The sequence below is a fragment of the Wolffia australiana genome, chromosome 5 (assembly GCF_029677425.1).
Source record: "Wolffia australiana isolate 7733 chromosome 5, ASM2967742v1".
Taxonomy (NCBI): domain Eukaryota; kingdom Viridiplantae; phylum Streptophyta; class Magnoliopsida; order Alismatales; family Araceae; genus Wolffia; species Wolffia australiana.
Window position 1 is genome coordinate 21301690 of NC_135839.1, and position 24475 is coordinate 21326164.

Sequence of the window (24475 nt, forward strand, 5' to 3'; positions counted from 1 at the left end):
TCTCTCTACCCAAAATCTCTCTCTTCCTGTCTCTTTTTACCCATCTTTCTATCTTCCCATAGTCTCTTTCTCTTTCTTCTGTCCCTTTCTATCCATGATCTCTCTCTCTAGCCATATCTCTTTGTTCTATCCATCTCATTTCATAATCTCTATCTCTCTCTGGCCATATCTCTTTCTTCTCTCCCTCTCTATCCATAAGCTCTATATCTCTATAGCCAGCCATCTCTTTCTTCTCTCCCTCTCTATCCATAATCTCTATTTCTCTCTAGCCACCCATCTCTTTCTTCTCTCCCTCTCTATCCATAATCTCTATATCTCTCTAGCCATCCATCTCTTTCTTCTCTCCGTCTCTATCCATAATCTCTATCTCTCTCTGGCCATATCTCTTTCTTCTCTCCCTCTCTATCCATAATCTCTATATCTCTCTAGCCATCCATCTCTTTCTTCTCTCCCTATCTATCCATAATCTCTATTTCTCTCTAGCTATCTCTCTTTCTTCTATCTCTCTATATCCATAATCTCTAGCTCTCTTTCTTCTATCTCTCTATATCCATAATCTCTAGCTCTCTTTCTTCTATCTCTCTATATCCATAATCTCTAGCTCTTTTTCTTCTATCTCTCTATATCCATAATCTCTATCTCTCTACATCCATAATCTCTATCTCTCTCTAGCCATCTCGCTTTCTTCTATCTCTCTATATCCATAATCTCCATCTCTCTTTCTTCAATCTCTCTCTATATCCATAATCTCTATCTCTCTTTTTTCTATCTCTCGACATCCATAATCTCTATCTCTCTCTAGCCATCTCGCTTTCTTCTATCTCTCTATATCCATAATCTCCATCTCTCTTTCTTCAATCTCTCTCTATATCCATAATCTCTATCTCTCTTTTTTCTATCTCTCGACATCCATAATCTCTATCTCTCTCTAGCCATCTCTCTATATCCATAATCTCTCTCTCTTTCTTCTATCTCTCTATATCCATAATCTCTCTCTCTCTCTAGCCATCTCCCTTTCTTCTATCTCTGTCTAGCCATCTCTCTTTTTTCTATCCGTTTTATCCAAAGTCTCTATCTCTCTCGAGCCATATCTCTTTCTTCTATCCCTCTTTTTCCATACTCTCTATATCTCTCTAGCCATCTCATTTTCTTCTGTCTCTCTATATTCATTTCTTTCAGCGTCTTTCTCTCTACCCATAATCTCTATCTCTCCACACTCATCCCTCTCTCTTGCCCTATCTCTCTACCCATAATATATACCTCTAATCTCATCTCTCGTTCTTTCTATCTGTTTATCCATTTCTCTCTACCATCTTTTGAGGAGAGGAATATGTGGGCCTTCATCGTTGGGCCCAAAATTATTGCCTCCGTGGGCCAAATCTAGGCCTGCCACGCGGCGACAAACGACTGGGCGAAAAAGGATAAAGGAAATCCTAGCCGTGGGCCCCGCAAAAGCGCAGTCCGATACCGACGTGGCCAATCTCGGGAGCCGTTCAAACTCCTGCGTCAGGACGCAATTTAACGAAAGCGGGGGTCTTTTCTGTAATTGTCCCCTGCGAAGGAGAAAAACGGATAGAAGCTTAGAAGGAAGAAGACGACGCGCAGTAGGAGCAAGAGAGAGAAACAAGGGCGGCGCTGAAGAACTTCTAGAGAGAGAGAGAGAGAGGGAGAAGTCGAGAAGATGGTATACTCCATGGCGGGGAGCTCGGGATGCACTCTTCAATCTCCAATCTTCCAGTCTTCTCCTCGTTTCCTCTCTTCGTCTTCTTCTCAGAGGAGAGCGGGCCGGCGGAAGGCGGCGGCGACGTCCGCCGTGAAGGTGGAGAAAGCTCGAGCTTGCGGCGGCGCTCAGCGCCGGGCTTTAGTTCTCGTCGGCCTCTCCTCCATTCCCTTCTTCCAGCTCCCAGCCCTCGCTTTCGTCGAGGGTTTGGACCTAGGTCAGCGAAATCTCGCCTCTAATCCCTTTCTGAATCCGTTTTTTGCATCCGTAATCTGACATATTTTCTCCGATTTCAGAAAGAATCAGCGAGAAGGAACCGCAGGTTAGCGATTAATCCTTCGGATTGCATCCCTAGTTTATTTTCTGATTATTTCTCATCGGGAATTGATGTGAGCAGGATCAGGCGAGCGGCTCCCCCTTGATTTCTCTCCTGAACGAGATCGGAATCGTCGGTTCGGGGGTGCTCGGCGCCTTGTACGCCATCACCTCCAAGGAGAAAACAGAGATGGAATCCTCCATCGCTTCTGTGAGCTTCCGTTTTGAATCAAAACCCCTCTGAATCTTCGTTTTCCGAGTTTTGAAATTCCTTCTTTGTTCCCATTAATGGCAGATGAACACGGCTCTGAGCCAGAAGGAAGCGGCGATGGTGTCCCTTGAGAAGGACTTCGAGAGAAGGCTGGAGAGCCAACAGGAGGCGAACCGGAAGCAGGTGGGGAAGCTGAAGGCAGAAGAAGCCTTGCTAATTCAGCAGTTGGCGTCGGCAAAAGACGCAATGGCGGCCATTGGAGTGGAGCTCAAGAGCGAGAAGAGACTAGCCGAGAATCTCAAATTGCAAATTGACCAGCTCCGGGCTGGCCTTGCACAGTCCCAGACAGAAAAGAAGGCTCTTGAAGGGAAATTGAAGGAGAAACAGGACTCCATTCTTGAACTAGAACAACAAGCTGGGATACTGTCAAACAAAATTGAGGATAAGGAACTCGCTGTGGTGGCTCTCAAGTCTGCTCTGAGCGAGAGAGAGTCTGAGATCAACAGGGTCACCTCCGCCGCCGCGCAGACCAGGTCTGAGCTTGAGGAAGCCGTAGCTTCGCTAGCCCGGCTGGAGGCCGATCAGGTTATGATCAATGGCGAGCTGAATGCGAAGACGGCCGAGGCCGATGAGCTTGTGAGGAAGATTGATTTGCTGATTGTGGAAAGAGACGATGTTCTTGTGAAGAACCATGTTCTCAAGGGAGAATTCGATCAGTTGAAGTCCAATTTCGAGCAGCAGTCCGGCGCTGACGCCGAGCAGCTGAAGAAGAGAGACGAGGAGATCCGGCGGCTGGAAGAGAACCTCGGCGCAGCGCTCGGAGAGGCGAGAAGCAGCTGGGCACTGATCACAGAGTTGACTTCTGAGAAAGACGGTTTGATTGCAAAGCTGGAAGAGGAATTGAAGGTTCTGGAAGCTCTTAGAGATGAGCTCAAGCAGGCCCAGCAGAGTCTTGAAGATTCCAAGCTGTTGGCCTCTGATCTCCAGTCTCAGCTCCAAGAGAGCCAGAAAGTGACAGAGCAACTCACTTCTGAAATCTCCAGGATCAGTGGGGAGTCAGCAGAAGCTCATGAACAGCTGAAGATCAGACTCGAGGAGGCGGTTTCGGCCTCAAAGGTGTTATCCGATGAACTGGAATTGATTAAGGGAGCATTGACCAAGGCCCAAGGAGAACTTGCAGCCACTTCCGGTGAGCTGAAGGCGGCGGGTGAAGCTCGCGAGGAGCTTCAGAGGGAGCTGGCATTGGCGGCGGAGCGGTCAACGGCCACGGCCCAGGAGCTGGCAAGAGAAAGAGAGGCTGCTTCTTCATTAAAGGACGAGCTGTCGGCTTCTGCGCGCCGAGGGGAGGAGCTTTCCAGGGAGATAAGTGAGCTGGAGGGAAAGCTGGCGGCGGCCGCGGCGTCGTTGGCCGAGGTCAACCAGAGGTTTACAGCGTTGACCCAGGAGGTGGAAGATGGGAAATCGGTCAACGCGACGCTCCAGGCAGAGAAGGAGATGCTCTACGTGTCTCTAACAGAGCAGAGCAATGCCACAAGGGAAGCCAGAGTGAATTTGGAAGATGCCCAGAGTGTGATCAACAGGCTGGGGGAAGAGAGAGAGAGACTGGAGAAGAAGGTGATCAAGTATGAGGAAGAACTGGCTGCTTCCAAGGCGGATATTCTGAGGCTGAGGCGGCAGGCCAGCTTAGAGAGAGAAGCTGAAGCTGAGCTGAGCAGGAGTGCTAAACCTCAAGCTGAGGGGGCTGCCCAGGATTCGACCGCTGCCAAGAGAGCCTACTCTGGTAGGAGGAGGAAAGCTGGTTCGGCAGTTAGAAATTCCCAGCCTGAAATCTGACTGGAAATTTGAAGGTCTCGATGAGAAGAGGGGCTTCGTTTCTGCCCCCCAAGTGAGTTATTTTTCTTCAAAATTTGCCATTTTCTTCAAAAATTTTATGTTGTATCCAACGGGAAGAGCTTGCGACCTTCCAGTGTTGTGTGCTTCCTGGGTTTTGATTTTGTGGATTCAAAGAGATATATATTCAAGGAAATGTTCTCCACCCTGTGGTCAATTTTTCTTCAAAATTTTTCAGTATCCTAAAAAAGGGTTACATTTTCCACTATGAGGAGTTATTGCGGCCTTTGAAGAAAAAATACTGATGTGAAAAATTACTGAATTGCGCTCCCAGAATGACTGATGGGAGAAAAAAGGGAAAATTCTTTCCCCTTGTTTTCTTGTTTCATTTATTCCTAATTTTCTCATTCCATAAATATTTTTAGATGTTTTCTCTAGGGGAGGAGCTTGCAGCCTTCCAGAGTTGTGTGCTTCTCGGATCTGATTTGGTGGCAAATAATATATAAATAAATTGAAGGAAAATGCTTGATCTCTTTCATAAAATTGGGTAATATTCCACGGTTGATGTTGCCAAAAAGTGAAAGGGAAAGCAAAAGAGGCCAACCCATATCTTCTTACTCAAAGAGATCATCGTAGGCAACGGGTTTGCGTATTCTGCTCAAAATTGAGGGCCTCTCGTTCTTCAAAGTGGGAGGTTGATTTTCTGTTACCTCACTATCCAGTTCTTGGGCCACAGATCCTTGCCGTTGATCCGGCCCCTGAAAATTAACGGCCAGATCTTGCTCCACCGATCCTTGCGCTTCACAGGGAACTCCTGGAGAGATAACTTCTTTGGTCCCTCTTGCTTCTTTGGGTACGACTGGTTTGAACTGCCTCTGTGATGCAAGGAGCATGATAAAGACATGTCCATAAAACAATAATCATGAAAGATAAAAATGATGTTCATGTGTTTAATACGGATTATACCTCATTTAATCAGTTAACTACTATCTTGAGTTTGACAAGTAAGGCTCTCAAAACAAGTGTTTGAAAATAAGTTTCCTTTGAAGCCAAGATCCGTTGCCAACCCAAGAAAGCAGAAAGAAAACCAGTCTTTTAAACATTATGAAAAATAATATGTAAAACTATTCTCCCAAAAAAGTGTTTCAATCTAAGTTTCCCTTTCATTATGAATAGTTTTACATATTTTCTACCCACAAGAGCAGAAAACAATCAGTTTTTTAATTCTTGAAAATATATAGCGTATAATTATTATCAGTATCGAGAGTACCTTTTTTGGATTCTGAACTATATCGAAAAAAATGACTAGGAATATAAATTTCAATGTAACAACTGGTAATCAGCATGATACCTCCAAAAAAACAGTTAAGTCTGTACAGTATATCATTCAAAAAGGAGTTTTTATTACCTCAAATTCTCTTCCCTTCGCCATAATTTCTTTGTAAGCCTTCGGATCACGGACTTTTAGTATGTTCCAGAGAATGCCTCCACCTGTGCGGTAACGTTTTCCGTCTGTTGTCTTCTGACCACCGCAGCTTTGGACTGCATCCACCTAAACAAATAGGCCAGCTTTTAGAAATCAAGTATAAATTAATACGACTAAGAAAGAACAGATGTTTGATCCTTTATTATTCAATGATGGAATCTCCTGATGAAAAGTTTTTGGCTCCTTAAGAACATGTAAAGGAATTCCCGCTGGAAAGATTCGAGGATTCCTTCTTCTATAACTCAACGAGAAAATCTGATGAAAACTTGATATTTCTGTTTGAAGATTCATTACCTCCTCCAGAATGTATTAATTCGAGAAAGAAAACCAATGAGTTTTTTTTCTACGGTTCAATTTATATGAAAGCAAATCGGAGGTAAACTTTCAATTTTCTGTTTGTAGAGTTATTACCTCCTTCACAACGTGTAAATTAATTCCAGAAAGAAATATCAGTGAATCTTTTTGTATAGTTCAGTTATTATAAAACCAAATCAGAGGTAAAATTTTTTATCTTCTGTTTCTATAGTTGCGACCTCGTTCACAATCTATAAACTAATTCGCGTGGGGAAAAGCGGATGATTCTTTTCATATACTTAGATTTTTAAGAAAACAAATTTGATGAAATCTATTTCTTTTCTGGATTATAGTTATTGCCTCCACCATGTATCAAATAATTCAAGAAGGAAAGATTGGATGATTATTTTTTCTATATTTCAATGATTATGAAAGCAAATCAGAGGATAACTTTCTTATTTTCCGTATGTGGAGCTAAAGTCTTCTTCAAAATGTACGAATTACCTCGAGTAAGAAAAATTAGAAATTCTTTTTTCTAAGACTCAATGATGAAAGCAAACCTGATGAAAACATTTCCCATCTTCTCATAGTATTATTACCTCCTTCACCATGTATACGTTAACTCGAGTAGAAAAGATCAGATGATTCCTTTTCTATAATTCCACGATTATTCAAGCAAACCTGATAAACATTTTTTATCTTCTGTTCGTAGAGTTATTACCTCCTTCACAAGGTCCTTCAAGGCAGGAATCCCCAGACAGCCAACCGCGTTCCACACTAAGTAGGATTTCCTCTCCCTCAAATGTCTACAAGTCTCAATAACAAACCTAAGAAAAAAGAAAAACACATCAGAAGGGGGATTTTTTGACCCTAACTAAACATGATTAATTGGAAAAACGAATACATACAGATTATTGAAGGACATTTGCTGCCATGCTTTACCATAGGCCGAAATAAAACAAAAGGTAAGCAAAATTTGGAAGCCACATAAACCCTAGAAAGTTAAAGAGATAACCACCCCCCCATGCTCAGCCAGATTGCACATAGAGAAAATAAAGCTTAACTTAAAAGAAGGAGCTTATGAATTTCTCGTCAGTTTTACAAACTTTTGAGACGAGCTATTGAATAATTTGGTTTGACTCGAGCACCAGGATGAACTTTTGTGGTAATATCGGCAATTCTTTTTGAATGAAATCATATCACGAGGTCAGTGAATTTTACTTTCAAAGTTAAAAAAACTGCACTCGGTAGAATTATAAAACCATAGAAAAACAATAAAACTTAAAGCGAGGACAGAATAGAAGAAACCGCAGAAAGGGTGTCTTCTAACAAACGAGAATCTTGCCAGGAAACCGTCCACACCGAAATCGCAAAAGCAACCAGGAAGAACTGGATCATTGTTAAATCGAAAAAAAAAACTACGGCTAGAGTGGTGGTTTGAGGAAAATACTTGTTTATGTCAGTGACCCTAGCATCCTGCGGCGCTCGTTTCTTCCTTTTCTTAAACTTCTTACGTTTTTTCCCTGAATCCTTCATCCCTAGGCCTCTCTGAGGATCATCACGGCCTCTGATGGCCTCATCGCCCTCGATTCCTTCAATCTCTGGAGGTCGGGACTGATGATCGGATTCCTCGATCTCTTCCGCATCAAGCATATCAACATCGTTCACCAGAATACCATCGTAATCAACATACTCCCCGTCTTCGAAGATCGTTTCCAGAACGCTACTGCCTCCGGGAACAGCCATCGATCCCGACTGAAGAAGCTTCGATTTCCTCCGCCACCTCCTATCGTTTTTATATGGTTTCCTGTTGAGGGATTATAGAAGTGCTAATAACTAATTAGTGCTCCTAAAAACCAATAAATTAAAGTTTTCCTCAAAGTTTAAGGCCAAGTAAAATGACTGATTTTCCTAATCTAGGGAACCAATTTAATTATTTTTCTTCTGGAACACTTCTAGAAATGCGTGCCTGCTTGTTTTGAGAGCAAAAATGATTGCATTAAAGAGAAATATCTAAACTGACATGCATAGCATTCATGATTCCCATGTTATACAGTACATGTTAGTTTCATTATAAAAAATAAAAGAGTTAAACTTCTCCATCATTCATTACTTATTCTTGGATGTATACTTGACCCAGAAGTATTGCCTTCTTATTGATACATATAGCTTGATTACCTTAATTATTTATTCTATATCTACTTTTTATATCTCATCCAGATTCCATAGGGTTGGGTCCAAATCGTTGGTGCTGTATGAGGTTTACATTTTAATGATTCCATGGTTACACGACAAAGTGATTGTATGATCATGTAGGAAACTTTGATCTAAAGGGAAACATGTTATGTTTGGTCAGTTTATGGTACCCCATTCTCAGTAATAATCATAAAATAATGATTATTCTCATACAAAACAAACATCCATTTAAACAATATTTTATCTTCCATTATTTTGTCTCCCTTAGAATGAGTAAGTATCGCACAACCTAGTGTTTTCCATTAAAAATGCACTTTCTATAATAAATTGACAATCTATGCATTTGATTAGGTGCATATTCTTGGTCTTACATCAAGGTGCCAGCAAATAGTCTAAAATGTTTTTTAGACGATCACTTAGAAGATCATTAAACTTCTTTAATGATTTTAGATTTATCTTAACATAGAATATGGTCAGTCATTTTTTTCTTTCCACAACAATTTGATAACCACAACTTAGTCAGATACCACTTTAAAATAAAACTGGAAATGTAAAATCATGATAAAATCCATTCATGTTACCTTAGCATAATAATTGATTCAGTGAATTACATGTATATATTATTTTGAGCACCAAATATTTAATAAATTGTTTTCAAATTGTACTAGAATTTAGAAATATTTGAAATAAATTAAAAGGCTATATAATCTTTTATGTAGTCTAATTGCATAACCTTTTATTAAATTACAGAATCAATAATTTAAGAATATATTATGTGAATTATTTAAAAAGTTTGGGCTTAGGCAGTAACAGAGAAAATAACTCATGATCAAATGTCATCTCTATGTAATCTGTTTTGTAGATTTCGTGAAACTCATGATTAATATTATTTATTGAGGCATAAAATGAATCTAATAACTAGATTTGAAATCACAAAAAACTTTATAAATTTTTTTTAAATCCTATCATAGTGAGTGAAAGGTGAAACACAGGGAGATTGAACAATATTTAACATCTGTGCATTTTTATGTGCAAAGGTGAATAAATGTTTTATAAATGAAATAAAAAAATATGAAAATAGGCAATTGAAGGTCTTTAAATATCCTTTGAGTGTGAAGGCTTCAAAAGTAAGGTTGGGCCCATTGATTTAATTATTTTTATGGGATTTATATTCTCAAAATTGATCTCAAGTCAAGTATAAACCAGTTCCTAACCTGGTTTCTTGTTGGATTGATCTGTTTGCTCGCGTAGTGTGTGGGGCCTGCTACACAACCTGTGCAGCCTAAACGTGCACCTTCGAGTAGCGCTCGCGCCCACACTTCTCCATTGGCCTGCGTGCACAATGCCCATGACCAACGTGTACAGCCTTCCCTGGTCCACTATGCTTGCGTGCCAGCAAGCACGAGCACCTAAAGGGCATTGGTTTTATTGATCAAGGTCGAGCATCACCACTCGTGATTGTGCGGCATCCATGCTTATGAACTCAATCGCCTATTCTGAGTCCAATTATACAAACATGCCCTCAACAGTTAGCACGTAGCCCTCTATGAAAGAATGCTGCCTACTTCTGGGCCTTACACCTTGTCATAGTGAAAAAGGATGATTTGGCACAATCTTGGGATCATGATATGAACATCTGATGGAAGCATATGTGGCTCCAAGTCTATCACACATTTCATATATAGTTCCATATTCATTAATATAGTATATTCATCAGAATTAACATGCAATGTTTATGATGAAGTCTATGAATACATTTTGACATAGTGAATTATGATGAGATCATAATACGTAGATCACTAGTCTTTAAACATGTGTTCTAAACATTCCTATTCAAAGGTATTCGAGAAGGACATTGAACTATCTGGATAACATGCAAGGTATTTGATATGATGAATGTGGCAATCCCATAGCCAGTAATTTGGAGACAATAAGGATAGACAGTAGGTGTTATTTAACGAAAATGTTCACTAAATTGATCCATATGCATCTCTGAATGGTATTACACCAAGTTGTCATTCGTATTACTTCACGTCGCAATTCTATAAGTCATCCTTAAACCTGAGACACTAAACACGTCTTGTGGATAGACTGTTATACTTTTACTATGACTTGAGACACAAAGGAGTATGGACAGATCTAGAGATCATGGGTGAGGCCCTTAGGTTTATGCAAATGAAAATAGTCAGACTATATACATTTCCATATAAGCTGAAATATTTATTCTAACTTAAATAATTTAGAAATATCATTTTAAACATAAAATAAATGCATAAAATTATGAAAATAAGAGAATATGAAAAATAAGAGAAATAAAATTATGCATAAAATATTATTGCTGATTCTTGACTTGAATAATTTAAAGTTTAAATATTTAATGTCAAATAAACCATAAATATAATCTGGAAATGTGGATTACCTTAATGTAAAAGTTAAAATTATTTAATGGCAAATTTAAAAGTTGAATAATTTAGAGGTTAAATTATTTAATAGAAAATAAATTCCAGAAAAGTAGAATAAATATGCATTCTATTTTATTTATCAAAATATATTAAGAGTTAATTTATTTGATGTCAATAAAATTCCTTAACTTAGGGAATGTATATATTTTCTGAATAATTTAATGGAATAACTTAAGAGTTGAATTATTAAATTTGATAAAAATCCTATAACCATGTTAATTGTTCTAAATACTTTTTTTTTTGATTTATCTTGCATGATGTTCATGCTTTAAATTAGAAAAAAGTTAATTTGATTTTAATTTTCTTTCATATTTTATTCTTTATTTGATTTATAAGTTGGAATATTTTGTTCTTGAATGTTGACTTTAATGATAATCTAAAAAAATCTAGATGGATCCAATGTAGGATCCCTAAATATCGTTGACCAATATGGAGAGATATTGGGCTTAGAATTTTGACTATGATTGAGAGTCAAAATACATTCAATTACGTGCACCACACACGAGACATATGTATTATTCATATGACCTAGATGAAGACACATGTGGTATGAGATATTCCATAGTGCGCCTCATGACAATATATACCAACATGAAAACCCCATGAATTCAAACATTAAGCTGTAGCATAAGAATGACATACTCAAGCGCGGTTCTCCTTCATTATAGTCTTAAGATCCAAATATCTTTAAGTTGGATTAGTGGAGTCCACTCCGTGCTCTTTTATTCAGGAACTGGGACTAAGTGCTAGTATATGACACAAGTTGGATTGGTGGGAATGTACTCCTCTATTACACATAAATTTAACCCCATTAAGTAATGGAGGCATTGCTCATACCAAAATCAGTGGTTGGTTGGGGTATACTCAATAATTGATGAGCATTGGGAACTAAATTACGATCAGATATTGCAATTGGTTGCAAGTCCCATAAAATTTGTGCTCAATAATATGTATTATGATTGGGGGGCTATACTCCTTGTCATTGTGTGTATTTTGAGAGTCTGATCCCTACTAGGAAGGTATCAGTTTCTATGCTTCTGCACATGTGAGGGTTGGATGGAATGATAAATATTAGTGGGCGCCCTTATTGATGAATATAACATATGCTAAAACTTACTAGGTCTTAATTGACCTAATCTCCTATAAACACTCATTGTCAAGTAGCCCACCACTTTGCATGTTTTGATGCAACTCTTTGACAAGTCTATAACTTATGATGTGCTCAAGAACTTGATGATAGGCTTTGAGTATAAAAGTTATCTTATATCCTTAAAAATTATATTCACGTTGAGATGACATTATATGTCAATGGTGGGATATGAGTAAAAAGTTAGAAGTGAAGAGTTCAGTATGATGTAGTTCAATGTTAGGTACCCTCCATGAGATATCAACTATTAAGGTAGCATGAAGACATAGAACGTAAGGTCATGAAACACTATATGATAGTTGTTTGATGAGCAGAATGTGACTTATGGATGAACAACCTCAAGAGTCTAATCAAAGCTCACATGGTCGTGAGATCTTCTACATATGATGATGTGCCGAAGATGATTGAACTAACAAGTAGGTGAGATCTACTTGAAGAATAGTTCTCCCTTAAATTTATTGTTAACCTCATCATACAATTCTTTCATGACTCATAATTAACTTTCTTAAGAATTTTAGGGGTAAATCTGTCGAAGAAAAACATACTGAGACACTTTATTTGGTATGACCAGTTAAAAATTGTTCCATGTCTTTAAGATGGATAAGGGAATGAAGCACGTTAAAATAACATTATCTTCACAAAAACATATATGGAACAGTAAATTTTTACACTGTGGTCTGAAAGGTCACTAGAAGATGAATTACACGTAGTACCTTGATAAGATAGCTCAGTGCAAGTTGAAACATAAGGATATTTTAATTGCTTAAAAGTGGACGAAAGTTGAGATAAAGGAAACATGAACTTGAGGTTGGGAAACATTGTAAAGAATACAATGATCCCTATATGGATAGTGAACCTCAAGCTTCATTTGACAGATATGGTATCTTTGGAAGATCATTATGTTCCTAACATAGTGAAGAATGTCACATTTATGATGAACATACTTGGATATTCCCCAACTATTGTGAACCACGGTTGTTCCATTTATTTTAGAAATGAATTGATCGCTTCAACATCAATAGCAACGGAAAAAAATTATTAGATGCTTCTTACCATTATCTCAAAGTGATATTGCCCCTAAGTAGAGCAAGAACCATGTGAAGAAGGCTCATCTTTATGAGCATACATAGCATTTCACCCATTAACAGAGATACCATAAGTAACACTACTTAGAGTCTAAAAGCCAATTACTAATATCAGAGATAAATGAGAAAACTTCTTGAAGCTCATCAGAAGATGGGGGGTTATTGTATGTTAAGTTGAGAGTTTGTAAGTCACACCAGCCTCTGATAGACGGGGCAAAGGATCATTTCTGCAACATCACAGACATCCAAAACATGAGATTAAGGTATTCAAACATTAAAACCAATTTCCACCTGCAAGGAGATCCAATCCAGATGCATCACCATCAACTTAGACTACATCACCAGCTCTAAAGACATCGATTATGCAAATAAGCAAGAAATCATGGTCCAGCACCGCAAGGAAAAAGCTTAACATATAGTACCCAAAATGTGGAAGGAGGAATTATTGACCCTAAAAGATGGTCCGACATTGTTTTGGTGTATTTTTTATTGAGAGCGTATTCATCTCGATCTGTGCTTTTATATACGATTGTTTATACATCCGGATCTTAAAGGGTTGATAATTTTTTTGCTATTCTGTATTGCTTTATCTGTCTATTTTATGTTGGTGGTGTGGAATAATTTGGCCTTAAACTGCCAATATCATGTTACAAGGCGGCAGAGATCCTCCATTGTCGTGCTACATTCTGCATTTCTCTCTACAATTTCATAAAAAAACAGAATAACTTGGTCTGTTTTTTTTAAGAACTGGATAACTTGATCTGTTGATAGCTCTAAACCTGATGATTCTGGATAATTTTCCGCAACAAATCTGTCATGTCTTTGGTGGTTAGTTATCTTGTTCTTTAGACATAGTTTACAAGCTCTATTATGTCTCTCTTGGTCAGTTATCTTATTGCTCGCTGTTTTCCATGAAGGTTGCAACCCTTCCTCTTACTTACGTCATCTACATAAGATAATTCAAAATAGCGAGGACAAAATAAGAAGCTTCCTCACTTTTTCTCTCTACCTCAAGGTTTTGTGCCTCACCAAAATCTCCACGGGTCCTTGAAGGGAGGCACGTAGTTCTCTGTTGGGGGAAGAAGCTGGAAGGAGGCCACTGTCTTCTCCAGGAGAGGACCCATCTGGAAGTCAATGAACCCATAAAAGAAAGAAACCGCCCAAATCAATATACCATTTGATTCGCCGGATGAACAATAATTATGATTAAAATACGCTTAATCAGGGCCTTACAGAGTCCCACTGCTGGCTGAGGGTTGATGCACTCAACGAATAGAGATAACCTTGACAATTCAGTAGATGCATATCATTAAAACATTAGCTAAGGGACAACTAGGATAAAAAAAATTCAGCGTATTACCATCCCGTTCGGCAGTTGAGGCCACATAATGCCGAAAAAGATTTCCTGCCTGTGCCTGATGATGATAATGATTGTCATAATACAAACAATGGACTACTGATGATGATGATAATTGATTGATCAGTTTGATTGAATAACATTGTTAAGAACGATATGTGATGATCTATTGGACTATCCAAACTCCATTGGTAACTGATGATCAAACAGATTGATCACGTCTGATCAAACTGATCAACCATAATGAAAGACTGGGCAGGATACATTATGACGATTGATCCAATTGATTGATGAAGTTAGAGCGGGCAAATTTGGTGGGTTCCATTTGGCAAGATAGATCCGGTTATCGTGATAGGGCAATTGATCATCCTGATCAACCAAATAAAAGATCACTGGCTGTGATCCAGAGATAGTGGACGGCAAGCAAGACTCAACCAGTAATGTGTCCCAGGAGGGGCTCAGTATATATAATAAACCATTGGATCTCCACCGGAGCTTGACGATCTCCGCCGTCGGGCACGATCTCCGCCGTCGGCCCCGACGGTGGCCCACTCGTCGTCGGCACTTGCCTCGTCGCCGACGGCCCCCCCTCCGCCGTCTGCTGCAAAAACTCTCGCCTCCTCCAGCCTCTCCGTCGGCTCCCGACCCAGCTTCCACATCCAGGGTGATGAAGATTTCTGCCATGGAAGGGAGCTCGAGCGAGAACCGGAAACCCTAGCGCCCGAGGAAGAAGAAAGAAAGGACTGGAGGCGACGCTGCCGGTCGGTTCAGGGCGGCCGTTTTTTCCTGAAGCGGGGTTCCACCCCTCTCGCCGACGTGAAGGATCTGCTGAGGGTTTCCTTTGGCGCGATTGTGCAAAATACATGGCACGGATATACGTTGGAAACCTGGACGCCAGTTTTACTAAAAGGGAGCTTGAAGACAAGTTTGGCCTCACGCGCTTTGAGAAGTGTATGGGTGGCTCGTAAACCTCCAGGTTATGCTTTTGTTGAATTTGCTGACAGAAGGGATGCTCTTGATGCTATCCGTGAGCTTGATGGCAAAAATGGATGGAGGGTTGAGATGTCTCATGGGGGAGGTAGCCATACTCGGGAGCGACATGTGGGGTCGGCTATGAAGTGTTATGAGTGTGGCGAGCCGGGGCATCTTGCCAGAGTGTGCCGACTTAGCATCGGCTCCAGAGGGATGGGAAGTGGAAGACGCCCGAGTCCTAGCCCCAGGCGACGAAGAAGCCAAAGCTATGGCCGTAGGGCCTGGCGGGCCCCCCCGCGCCACGGACCGAATGACCGGTCGGGCAAACGGCGAAGTCCAGGCCGTGCGGGGTCAGAGGCCGATGCTGGCAAACGGAGTACTTTTGCAGACATACTCCGAGAAGCTCCGCGTGGGGCTGGCTCTGGTGCGCACCCTTTGACAGCCCGATTTGCCCAGCGAGAAGAGCATTCCACACAACAGAAGCGACGGCTTGAACGAATCAACGAGAACTGTTGCTTCCGTTGCCTGGGACGCGGACATGTCGCAAAAGACTGCAGAGATCCAGTAATCTGCCGCCGATGCCGACGCACAGGTCACCGCCGATCCGAGTGCCCAATGAACCTAAAGCTGGGAGGCCGTGCTGACTCGAGAAGTTTCGTAGAGTTCAGAGTCACCTCTCTCATCGGGGAGGTTCAAGGAGGCGCTCCGACATTGGAGGCAGTTCAAGCAGGTTTGGCGGAACACTATGCCCCGCTTTTTCAGGCGGAACTCCAAATGGTGGACGAGAAACAATTCCTACTTAGAAGATTGCCTCGGGCAGCAAGAGAAAACATCTGTGGATGGCACCAGCAGATGCCGGCGCAAGGAACAGTCAAATGGCGGGGAGTCAAAAAGACAGACGGGGGATGCAAGATAAAGAACGGTACAATCTTGGTGGAGGTTCATGGCATTCCGTTCGGATATCGCTCAGTGGAACACACAGCCCATATGGTGCGAAAATTTGCTCGCCTTTGCCGGATTATATCCACCGGGCTGGAGAGCGGAGACCCTCTAATCATAGTGCTTGAAGTGGAACCCCACAACGTCGGCATGCTCCCTCGATCAGTTTTATGCGAGGCGGCCCCAGGGGCCCCGGTTGTCCAGCTCTTGGTGGTCCCACCGCCTCCTCCTCTTCCTCGATCGGCCAACTTTGTGATGGTCAGGAACCCCCCCACAGGCATCGAAGGGGACGGACGGTCCACCAGGGGAACCTCAGGGCCTCAGGCAGGCCGAACAGAGTGGAGGCAAAAGTCTGCGGCACTTTCCACGATTGGCTCCGAGAGCGTTTCTTCGCTCATTCAAAATTTGGGGCGCAATCCTCCGACAACGCGCGATGCAACTCCAGAGCAAGCAGCCAAGAATGACTCATCGGAGGGGAGAGAAGCATGGACTCAAGCAACAAGGGAAGGTGTCATGGCAGACGAAGGGGCCACCTCCCCAGCTGCCCCTATCGCGGCTGAGCCCAGCTCCCAGGGGACAGCGCCAGAACGTGTTGAACATCCCAAGACGAGAATGATTGCGGAGGCAGCAGGAGCTATGATGGCTTCGACAGTAGAGGGTGCCACGGTAGCCTCCCCATGAATTGCCTCTCATGGAACGTGCGAGGCCTCCGTGACGTGGCGAGAGTAGTGGGAAGATATATCAATGAATGGGGGCAAAGGTGGTGTGCATCCAAGAGACTATGTTAGAGCAGGATCTACCCCAAGTGTGGGCGCCTCGGCCGGGGTGATGGAGCACACGCAACCGGTGATGCAATTGGCCGATCAGGGGTATTGCAGTGGCTTGGAGGGCGGAGGACGTTGATAAGCTGGAGGAGTGGAAAGGGCGGCGTGTGGTTGCGGCCCGTTTGTCCAACCGTGAGGACGTGCGGACATGGGTGGTGGCCTCGGCCTACGGACCACCGGCCTCGCGAAGAGGGGAACTGGGGGAAGATATTTACGCCTTTGCCCACAAATTCCAGGAGCTCCCGATTCTCATTAGGGGTGATTTCAATGTGACTGTGGCGGCCGAGGACAGGCCGAATGGCTTGGGGGGGATGGACCCAGGTTCGGCGGAGTTCAGGAACCTACTGGCCAACTGTGGACTTCAAGAAATGGGGCTCTCAGACCGACGATTCACCTGGCGAAGCGCAGCAGGCCCTCTGGTGCGCTCTCGGCTCGATCGATTCCTATGCTCCATCGCGCTGCTGGAGATGTTTCCGCTCGTAGAGGTCACGTCCCGACCCCGCCCTATTTCTGATCATACTCCTATTTCCTGGCAGGCACAAACAGGAACTGCAAAGCCCCCTATTTCAAGCTAGATCGTTCCTGGTTACGAGAGGAGGGCTTCAAGAGGCGAGTTGCCGAGTGGTGGGGTACCGTTCCTGCTATCGGATCAGCGTCGGCACGGCTGGCTACTAAGCTGACAGGGCTCCGCCGACACCTCATCGACTTCCGCCGGAAGATTCGCGAGGACCGGAACCAAACCAGGGACGCTGCTCTTGCGGAGATACAACGATGGGACACAGAGGAGGATAGCCGGCCTTTATCAGCGGAGGAGTTGGCGACGCGTCAAGCCCATCGGGACGTAGTGGCTGAGGAGGATTTAAAGACTGAAATGGACTGGCGACAGCGATCACGGCAGCTTTGGCTGGCGGCAAGGGATACAAATACCCGCTTCTTCCATCAAGCAGCAAGTGGGAGACGAAGAATGAACAAGATCAACCATTTACGGGTGGAGGGGACAGTGGTCAGCGGCCAGACGGAGGTTGGACGTGCCCTAGCTAACCACTTTCGGGCTTTCTACCGTCGGGGACCGCGTAACAAATGGAAGTGGTCTGGAGCCGACGCACCCAGGATCTCGGAAGAGCAACGAACTAAGCTAATCGAGCCTTTCTCAACTGAAGAGTCTCAGCTGGCCATTCGTGGGTTGAATGCTGAAGGGGCTCCGGGACCGGACGGCATGCCAATTTTCTTCTACAAGGAGTGCTGGGATATGGTGGGTCCGGAGGTCATGACGACTTTGGAGGAATTCCAGAATGGTACCTGCGAGATGGACCGGCTGAACAAAGCTTATATCGTGCTTATCCCAAAATGTCCGGGAGCTGAACAAGTGGGAGAGTTCAGGCCCATCGCTCTCTCCAATTCGATATACCTGATCATCGCCAAGGTACTTGCCAACAGACTCCGCGAGGTAATCGGCTACTTAGTGAGTCCTCTTCAATCTGCTTTTGTCCCGGGTAGACACATGGTGGAGAGTGTGGTTGTGGCAGAGGAAATTCTTGCGGCCTGGAGGCGAACAGGCACCTCCGGATTTATGTGGAAGGTGGACTTCGCCAAGGCATATGATACGCTTGACATGCGATATCTATGGAATGTATTGCGCAAGCGTGGTTTCCCGGAGGTTTGGGTGCGATGGATGAAGCTCTGCGTAGCGACCAGCACTTTTGCAGTCCTAGTCAATGGCCGACCTCAAGGGGGCTGGATCCAACCCCAAAGGGGTATCTGGCAAGGATGTCCACTGGCCCCGCTTTTATTTATATTGGCGGCGGATACCTTGACGCGGTGCTCGGAACGGTTGTGTGCAAGGGGGCTGCTCAGACGATTTCACACCCCTGGCTGGCCTAGCGGGATCCCACTCCTTCAGTATGCAGACAACACTACTTTTTTCATCGAGGGATCGGTGGAGGAGGCTGAGAACCTCTCGATCTTGCTGGACATCTTCTCCGATTTCTCTGGACTCAAACTGAATAGGGCCAAGTCTACACTCGTCAGTATCGGGCTATCTCCAGAAGATTTGTGTCAGTGCTCCCAACTTCTATATACGCCGATTGGCTCCCTGCCCATTCGGTATTTGGGCCTGCCTCTCACTGATGGCCGAGTTGGAGCACGGGAATGGCAACCGGTGGTGGAGAGGGTTGAACAGCGGCTGGGAGGCTGGCGAGGTCGTCTCTTGTCTCGAGGAGGGCGACTGGTCTTGGTGAAGGCTGTGCTAGCCGCGATTCCTCTACACTTCATGTCAGTCTTCAGGATGCCGGTGAGCGTTCGTAGAAGGCTTGAAAGCTGCATGCGGCGATTTTTTTGGAGCGGGCCCAGTCAAGGGGAATCGAGGGGCGTGGCCCTCGTCAGCTGGGACACTGTATGTCTCCCCACGTCACAGGGAGGCCTCGGTGTCAGGCACATTCAGCACACCAACATGGCTCTGCTGATCAAATGGGTACGTCGACTGATGCAGCCTCCATCAGATCAGGTCACGGCGGTCCTGCACGACAGCTACGGAAGGGGAATGGACTGGGAGCAATGGGCTACACCCCTCCGAGGGGACTCCGCTTTCATCAGGGGGCTGAGGGGGGTCTTCGCCAAGGCTCAGCCTCTCTTTCGGCCGAAGCTAGGGGATGGAACCAGCCTTCGATTCTGGTTGGACGATTGGACCGGTCTTGGGCCCCTGCGAGACCTATTCCCCAGATTATATGGTCTCTCGCCCGCCCCCAGTGCCCCGGTTCGGGGGATGTGGGACAATGCGTGGTGCCCAACATTACCTGCCCATCTTTCCGAGCAACGAATGGAAGACTTCCTCCAGTTACAGCGATTGATTGCCTCTTTGCAGCCGCAAGAAGGGGCGCGGGACACCTGGGAGTGGCGAGGAGCCAGTTTTTTGGCCAAAACTGCATACCGCATTCTGCGGGGACAGGGGAGTCCAGCAGACCGCTCCCTCATACCCCGAAGTCGAATACTGTGGAGGCGGCGAATCCCACAGAAGGTGAAAATCTTCGGCTGGCTTCTCTTGCGGCGTAGACTGGTGACGCGACAGTTCCGTCAACGCTGGTACCCGGGGAATACTGCCGAATGTGTCCTATGCTCCGGGGCGGTGGAAGACTGTGGCCACCTGTTCTTCCGATGCCCGACGGCCCAGGCTGTGTGGCAGGCGGCCGGGGTGGGTAGCGTTGACCCCGCTACTGAAGAGGACTTTTGGAACTCCATCAGTGGTGGGCTGTTCCGCCGGGAGCCGGAGTGGCAACGGATCTTCGCCCACCTTTGGGCGATATGGCTACACCGAAATGAAGTCATCTTCAAGGGGAGGCCTCCCTCCGTCAATGCTATTCTGCACGACGCTAGGGGATTGGCAAATTTTTGGAAGAGAGGTGGCTGTGGCCCCCTGATTTCGTCCCCCTTGTAATGCATGACTTGATTTTCTATGTCATTATATCAATGGCAACGGGGGGTCCCTATTCTGGGGGACTCTCTCTATTTTCCTCAAAAAAAAAAAAAAAAGATCACTGGCTGTAATGACGATTAAGAGAATGATGGTGATGGTGATGGTGATAATGGTGGCAAAGCAAAAGCAAGAAGAGCTCACAATGTTGCTTGGCGATTTCCTGACGAGGTACTCGTAGCACCAATACTTCTCGCCATCAACCTAAAAAAGATGAATTTTATGATAATCAATATTCGATGACTATCCGCCAAGCTAGATAGCAACATAAAAGAAAAAGCAAACATTAGTAAAAGCTTACTTCCGCTAAATGAACATCAAGGACAGAGCTCTCTGCCAACCTTTGTCCAGTTGTCACACGCTGTGCACGAATTTCTCAAGGTAAGATGAAGAGCTTAACACCATGTTTTTAGTTTTATTCCCTTTAACGCACCAAGGTGGACTTGTCGGAGAGGATAGAATCTACGACATCTTTTGGCTCCCAAGAATTCTTATCAGGTGCGGTTAGAAAGCTTGAATTTGGGGGGCCCACCTGTAGTAAGAACATAATATAAGCTTCTGAATTGGGACATGTACGCTCACTCCACGCCTATAAACGCTGTTGAACACTACATTTAATAAATAAAATCTCCCTGGGTGGCGTCCATTGCACGGCTGGATCGGTCTACGGGCACAACCCTAGGGGTTGGTTGTACCCGGCACAGTGTTTTTTGCCCAAAAAAAAGCTTCTGAAGAATAATTCAATTCATCACATTTACGAAATCTCATCATTGAAATATTAAAATAATTCTCTCTCAGCCAATAGTCATGATTTCGAAATAACAGGTTATAATATGGAAAGATCAATATATCGATATGCTCATAAATATATGTATAAGGAGAGAGAGATACATATAAGCATGTCTCACTCCACTTACTGAAACGGACAGGACGACATTGTTGATCATGTCAACGTGTTCCGACACAATGCGTTGTCTGGCATCGGCTGCAGAGCAAGTAACAGTTTGTCATGTTTGACTTACTCTCAATTAAATTAAGATGATAGGAGAAGTTTCAAGGAAGAAGAAACTTTTAGAGGAGTTCATGATTAACGAGTTTCTTCAAACTTACGAGACAGAGGGGCAGCAGATGAGTATCTCTCTGGTTTTCTGGATTCCACCCTTCATTTTTTCCGGCGAATTATAATGTTAGTTATTCAGGCAATCCGCCGGCAAATCAAAATAAAATTTCATCGTATATGAAACATTTTTTCACTTAGGACCAAAACGCTAAGAGAAACAAAAGACAATTGCAAGTGCTTAGTTGTTTGGCAGCTATCGTGACAATAACGAAAAAAAAATCTAGTTTCTCACCATTTGAATGCTTTCTTTCCTGGAATCTCAACGGGGAAGACAAAAGAATAAGCGTTTATTTCATCCACAAACTTAGTAGTCTTAACATCGTTCTCCTGTTCAGTTGCAGCAGAGATCTCTACGATTGAAACACAAAAATGCAAGCGGTTATCAGTTTGCCTTCAAAAAACAGATACACAGAAGAAGACGTTTTTTTAAAAATCAAAATAGCTTCAAGAACACGAACAGTAAAGTCTATTGGAAATCCAAACCCCGAAATAATGCACTGTACAACAAAACCAATGACAATACTGCGAAAATAGGAACATATTCTCACCGGAATGCGGGAAAACGAAAAAGGCAGACGAAGAAATGCCGGACAAAAGAAGCTCTCTTTTGCTAAAACCCCCCTTCTTCCCAGATGTCGACGAGCAACCAACGACGCCCGTAGAACTGGAAGTACGGCTCTTCCTCCCTATAATGGCGGTCTTGTGGCATATCCTATGGAGATAGAACGATTGAGAGAAAGAAAAAGAGTACCCATTATCGTCAAATCGAGAATAAGGACGAATTCAGCTGAAAATTGAACAAAGCAGAAAACATCAAGAACAATGAAGGGAACAGCGCACACCTTAGCAGAAGCTCGGTGGAAGAAAACGATGAAGCGGGAATTGAGCGAATTGGCGGAGCGTGCGCCGGGGAGAGAAGAGCTTGAGCCATCTTTCCCCACGTCCGCTGCAAGGGAGGGAGCCAAAGAGGCACATCCACAAAGTATTTATTATGAATATGGTCCAAAATCGACTAATAACTAAAAATTATGAAAATGAATGTGAATTGCATTTGATGGGCATCAATTTTCTAAGAAAATTTTCATAAATTGGTGATTGTGTTTGGGTCAGAACATAATGAAGACTTATTGGGAAGATGTAGAAAATATTTTCACACTAGGTATAAGAATATTTGGTTGTTAGAGAAACAAAGCTAAATGACTTTCAAACTGAATATGAGAATCTTTGGTAGTTAGAGAAACAAAGCTAAATGACTTTCAAACTGGGTATAAGAATCTTTGGTTGTTAGAGAAACAAAGCTAAATGACTTTCAAACTGGGTATAAGAATCTTTGGTAGTTATAGAAACAAAGCTAAATGACTTTCAAACTGGGTATAAGAATCTTTGGTTGTTAGAGAAACAAAGCTAAATGACTTTCAAACTGGGTATAAGAATCTTTGGTAGTTATAGAAACAAAGCTAAATGACTTTCAAACTGGGTATAAGAATCTTTGGTTGTTAGAGAAACAAAGCTAAATGACTTTCAAACTGGGTATAAGAATCTTTGGTTGTTATAGAAACAAAGCTAAATGACTTTGAAACTGGGTATAAGAATATTTGTTAGTTAAAAGCAACAAAGTTAAATTACTTTCAAACTGATATATAATCTTTCCTTTGCTTGTAGAATTCTGTGTGGCTCATCAATCTTAGATTTGGAAAATGGAATTCATTATCTATCTTAATAATTTCCATTAGTTTCATTTTTTCAAATCTCATGTTTCTATGTTTTGAACAAGATGAATATTATTCCATGGCTTTTTCCCTATGATTCTTATGAAATCAATGTCTAAACTAGGTTGTCGCCTAATATAATGATCAAATACTGTCTAGAAAATGTGATAAGATAATATATCACAATTGAAAATTGGTGTATATATTTTTTTATATATTTTAATGCCACAAACTGTTAGAATGCATTATTTACCATCTTGGTGTAACAAACAATCTTGGTGCACTAATTACATTATATCATTTTGAAAAACCATTTTGATGCTTGTATTATACCAAGTATTTATAATAGACATTGTTCACCATGGCATGGAAAATATACAACGATAACACCCCTTTAGATAAAAAATAATGTGGTGAATTTAGTTAATATTTTTTTAAAAGGACGTCATCCAGATGAGGTAGTGTGCCAGTTAATATAACATATCTTATCATATTCAAATGGATATGTATTGTTTTCCGTTTCATAAGTTATTAAGAATCATAAATGATGTTATTCCCCATGATATAATATTTCCTCGATGTATTTATATTGAAGAATATTCTTAAACCATCATATTTGCGATCATCAAACACTAGATTTTTCTGCACCTTTTATGACCATGCCATCACAACATCCAAACCTAAACTGGAAAATAGTAAAATTTTAATTGTTTCATTTTTAAGTTTCAAGAATCAACTTCTTTATTGATCAGACCAAGATGCCTAAGTTCTTGTTAATCATGACAAAAACATGGTTCTGATACCAACTAGGTTACGTGATGATTGACTCTGACCCAATTTTTACATGATGGAAGAAAGAGTGATGTAATATAACATTTATCTTAAGCCACACACGTGACACACCTCATGATGTATTTTCAAAGTGTACCAAACATCATATATTATAGTCTTCTCCTCAATCAGAAATACTATTGGTCAGCGATGATCTCCTCAATATTCTGATCACATAGAGAGTGGAGCATGCTTAAGGAGTTGCGAGAAGAAAGTGGGTGCCGAACAGAAACTCACAGGGATTTATCTCCCTTTGAACTTTGGGTCCTTTCATAATTAATGGAGTTTTTTATAAAATCCATTATATCTCAAATGATCTTGATGGATATATGTGGGAGTCAAGCCAATCATGCCACCATGTTTATTTAAGTTCATTGAATAAAATGTTATGTCCATTATTATTCCAGCATGATGATTATAATGAAGTCCATGAATACGTGCAATGACATACTGAATTATGATTAGATCATAATACAGTGATCACTAGTCTTTAAACATGTATTCTAAATAT

The 24475-nt window shown here is 42.6% G+C and overlaps 3 protein-coding genes across 3 annotated transcripts; 1 reads left to right on the forward strand and 2 right to left on the reverse strand.

The window, feature by feature from the left end:
* The first annotated feature begins 1546 nt into the window (after window positions 1-1546).
* Window positions 1547-4281, forward strand: MFP1 (MAR binding filament-like protein 1). The gene is made up of 4 exons (XM_078576118.1): window positions 1547-1937; window positions 2017-2042; window positions 2118-2246; window positions 2331-4281. Exons 1-4 carry the CDS (start codon window positions 1682-1684, stop codon window positions 4077-4079), a joined length of 2160 nt encoding a protein of 719 aa, XP_078432244.1. The 5' UTR covers window positions 1547-1681; the 3' UTR covers window positions 4080-4281.
* Window positions 4282-4585: 304 nt separating this feature from the next.
* On the reverse strand, window positions 4586-7632 carry LOC144703849 (uncharacterized). Its single transcript, XM_078576120.1, has 4 exons — window positions 7307-7632; window positions 6578-6683; window positions 5485-5628; window positions 4586-4951 (listed from the first exon to the last, which is right to left on the reverse strand). The coding sequence occupies exons 1-4, from the start codon at window positions 7600-7602 to the stop codon at window positions 4691-4693; spliced, it is 807 nt and encodes a 268-aa protein (XP_078432246.1). The 5' UTR covers window positions 7603-7632; the 3' UTR covers window positions 4586-4690.
* A 6019-nt stretch (window positions 7633-13651) lies between these two features.
* PPD5 (PsbP domain protein (Mog1/PsbP/DUF1795-like photosystem II reaction center PsbP family protein)) lies at window positions 13652-22413 on the reverse strand. Its single transcript, XM_078576122.1, has 11 exons — window positions 22267-22413; window positions 21973-22136; window positions 21657-21774; window positions 21415-21464; window positions 21222-21289; window positions 20738-20836; window positions 20606-20665; window positions 20449-20508; window positions 14107-14161; window positions 13980-14029; window positions 13652-13870 (listed from the first exon to the last, which is right to left on the reverse strand). Exons 1-11 carry the CDS (start codon window positions 22353-22355, stop codon window positions 13772-13774), a joined length of 912 nt encoding a protein of 303 aa, XP_078432248.1. The 5' UTR covers window positions 22356-22413; the 3' UTR covers window positions 13652-13771.
* Window positions 22414-24475: the final 2062 nt, after the last annotated feature.

What these genes read in the sequence shown, in the direction of transcription:
- MFP1 (XM_078576118.1), top strand. Translation starts at nt 1,682, where the DNA reads ATGGTATACTCCATGGCGGGGAGCTCGGGATGCACTCTTCAATCTCCA. An exon ending in CGTCGAGGGTTTGGACCTAG is followed by an intron (nt 1,938 to 2,016) that starts GTCAGCGAAATC and finishes CTCCGATTTCAG; the next exon opens with AAAGAATCAGCGAGAAGGAA. An exon ending in TCAGCGAGAAGGAACCGCAG is followed by an intron (nt 2,043 to 2,117) that starts GTTAGCGATTAA and finishes TGATGTGAGCAG; the next exon opens with GATCAGGCGAGCGGCTCCCC.
- LOC144703849 (XM_078576120.1), bottom strand. Translation starts at nt 7,602, where the DNA reads ATGGCTGTTCCCGGAGGCAGTAGCGTTCTGGAAACGATCTTCGAAGAC. An exon ending in AGGGTCACTGACATAAACAA is followed by an intron (nt 6,684 to 7,306) that starts GTATTTTCCTCA and finishes CTTTTTTCTTAG; the next exon opens with GTTTGTTATTGAGACTTGTA. An exon ending in TGAAGGACCTTGTGAAGGAG is followed by an intron (nt 5,629 to 6,577) that starts GTAATAACTCTA and finishes CTATTTGTTTAG; the next exon opens with GTGGATGCAGTCCAAAGCTG.
- PPD5 (XM_078576122.1), bottom strand. Translation starts at nt 22,355, where the DNA reads ATGGCTCAAGCTCTTCTCTCCCCGGCGCACGCTCCGCCAATTCGCTCA. An exon ending in TCCACCGAGCTTCTGCTAAG is followed by an intron (nt 22,137 to 22,266) that starts GTGTGCGCTGTT and finishes CTATCTCCATAG; the next exon opens with GATATGCCACAAGACCGCCA. An exon ending in GGAAATCGCCAAGCAACATT is followed by an intron (nt 14,162 to 20,448) that starts GTGAGCTCTTCT and finishes TATCATCATCAG; the next exon opens with GCACAGGCAGGAAATCTTTT.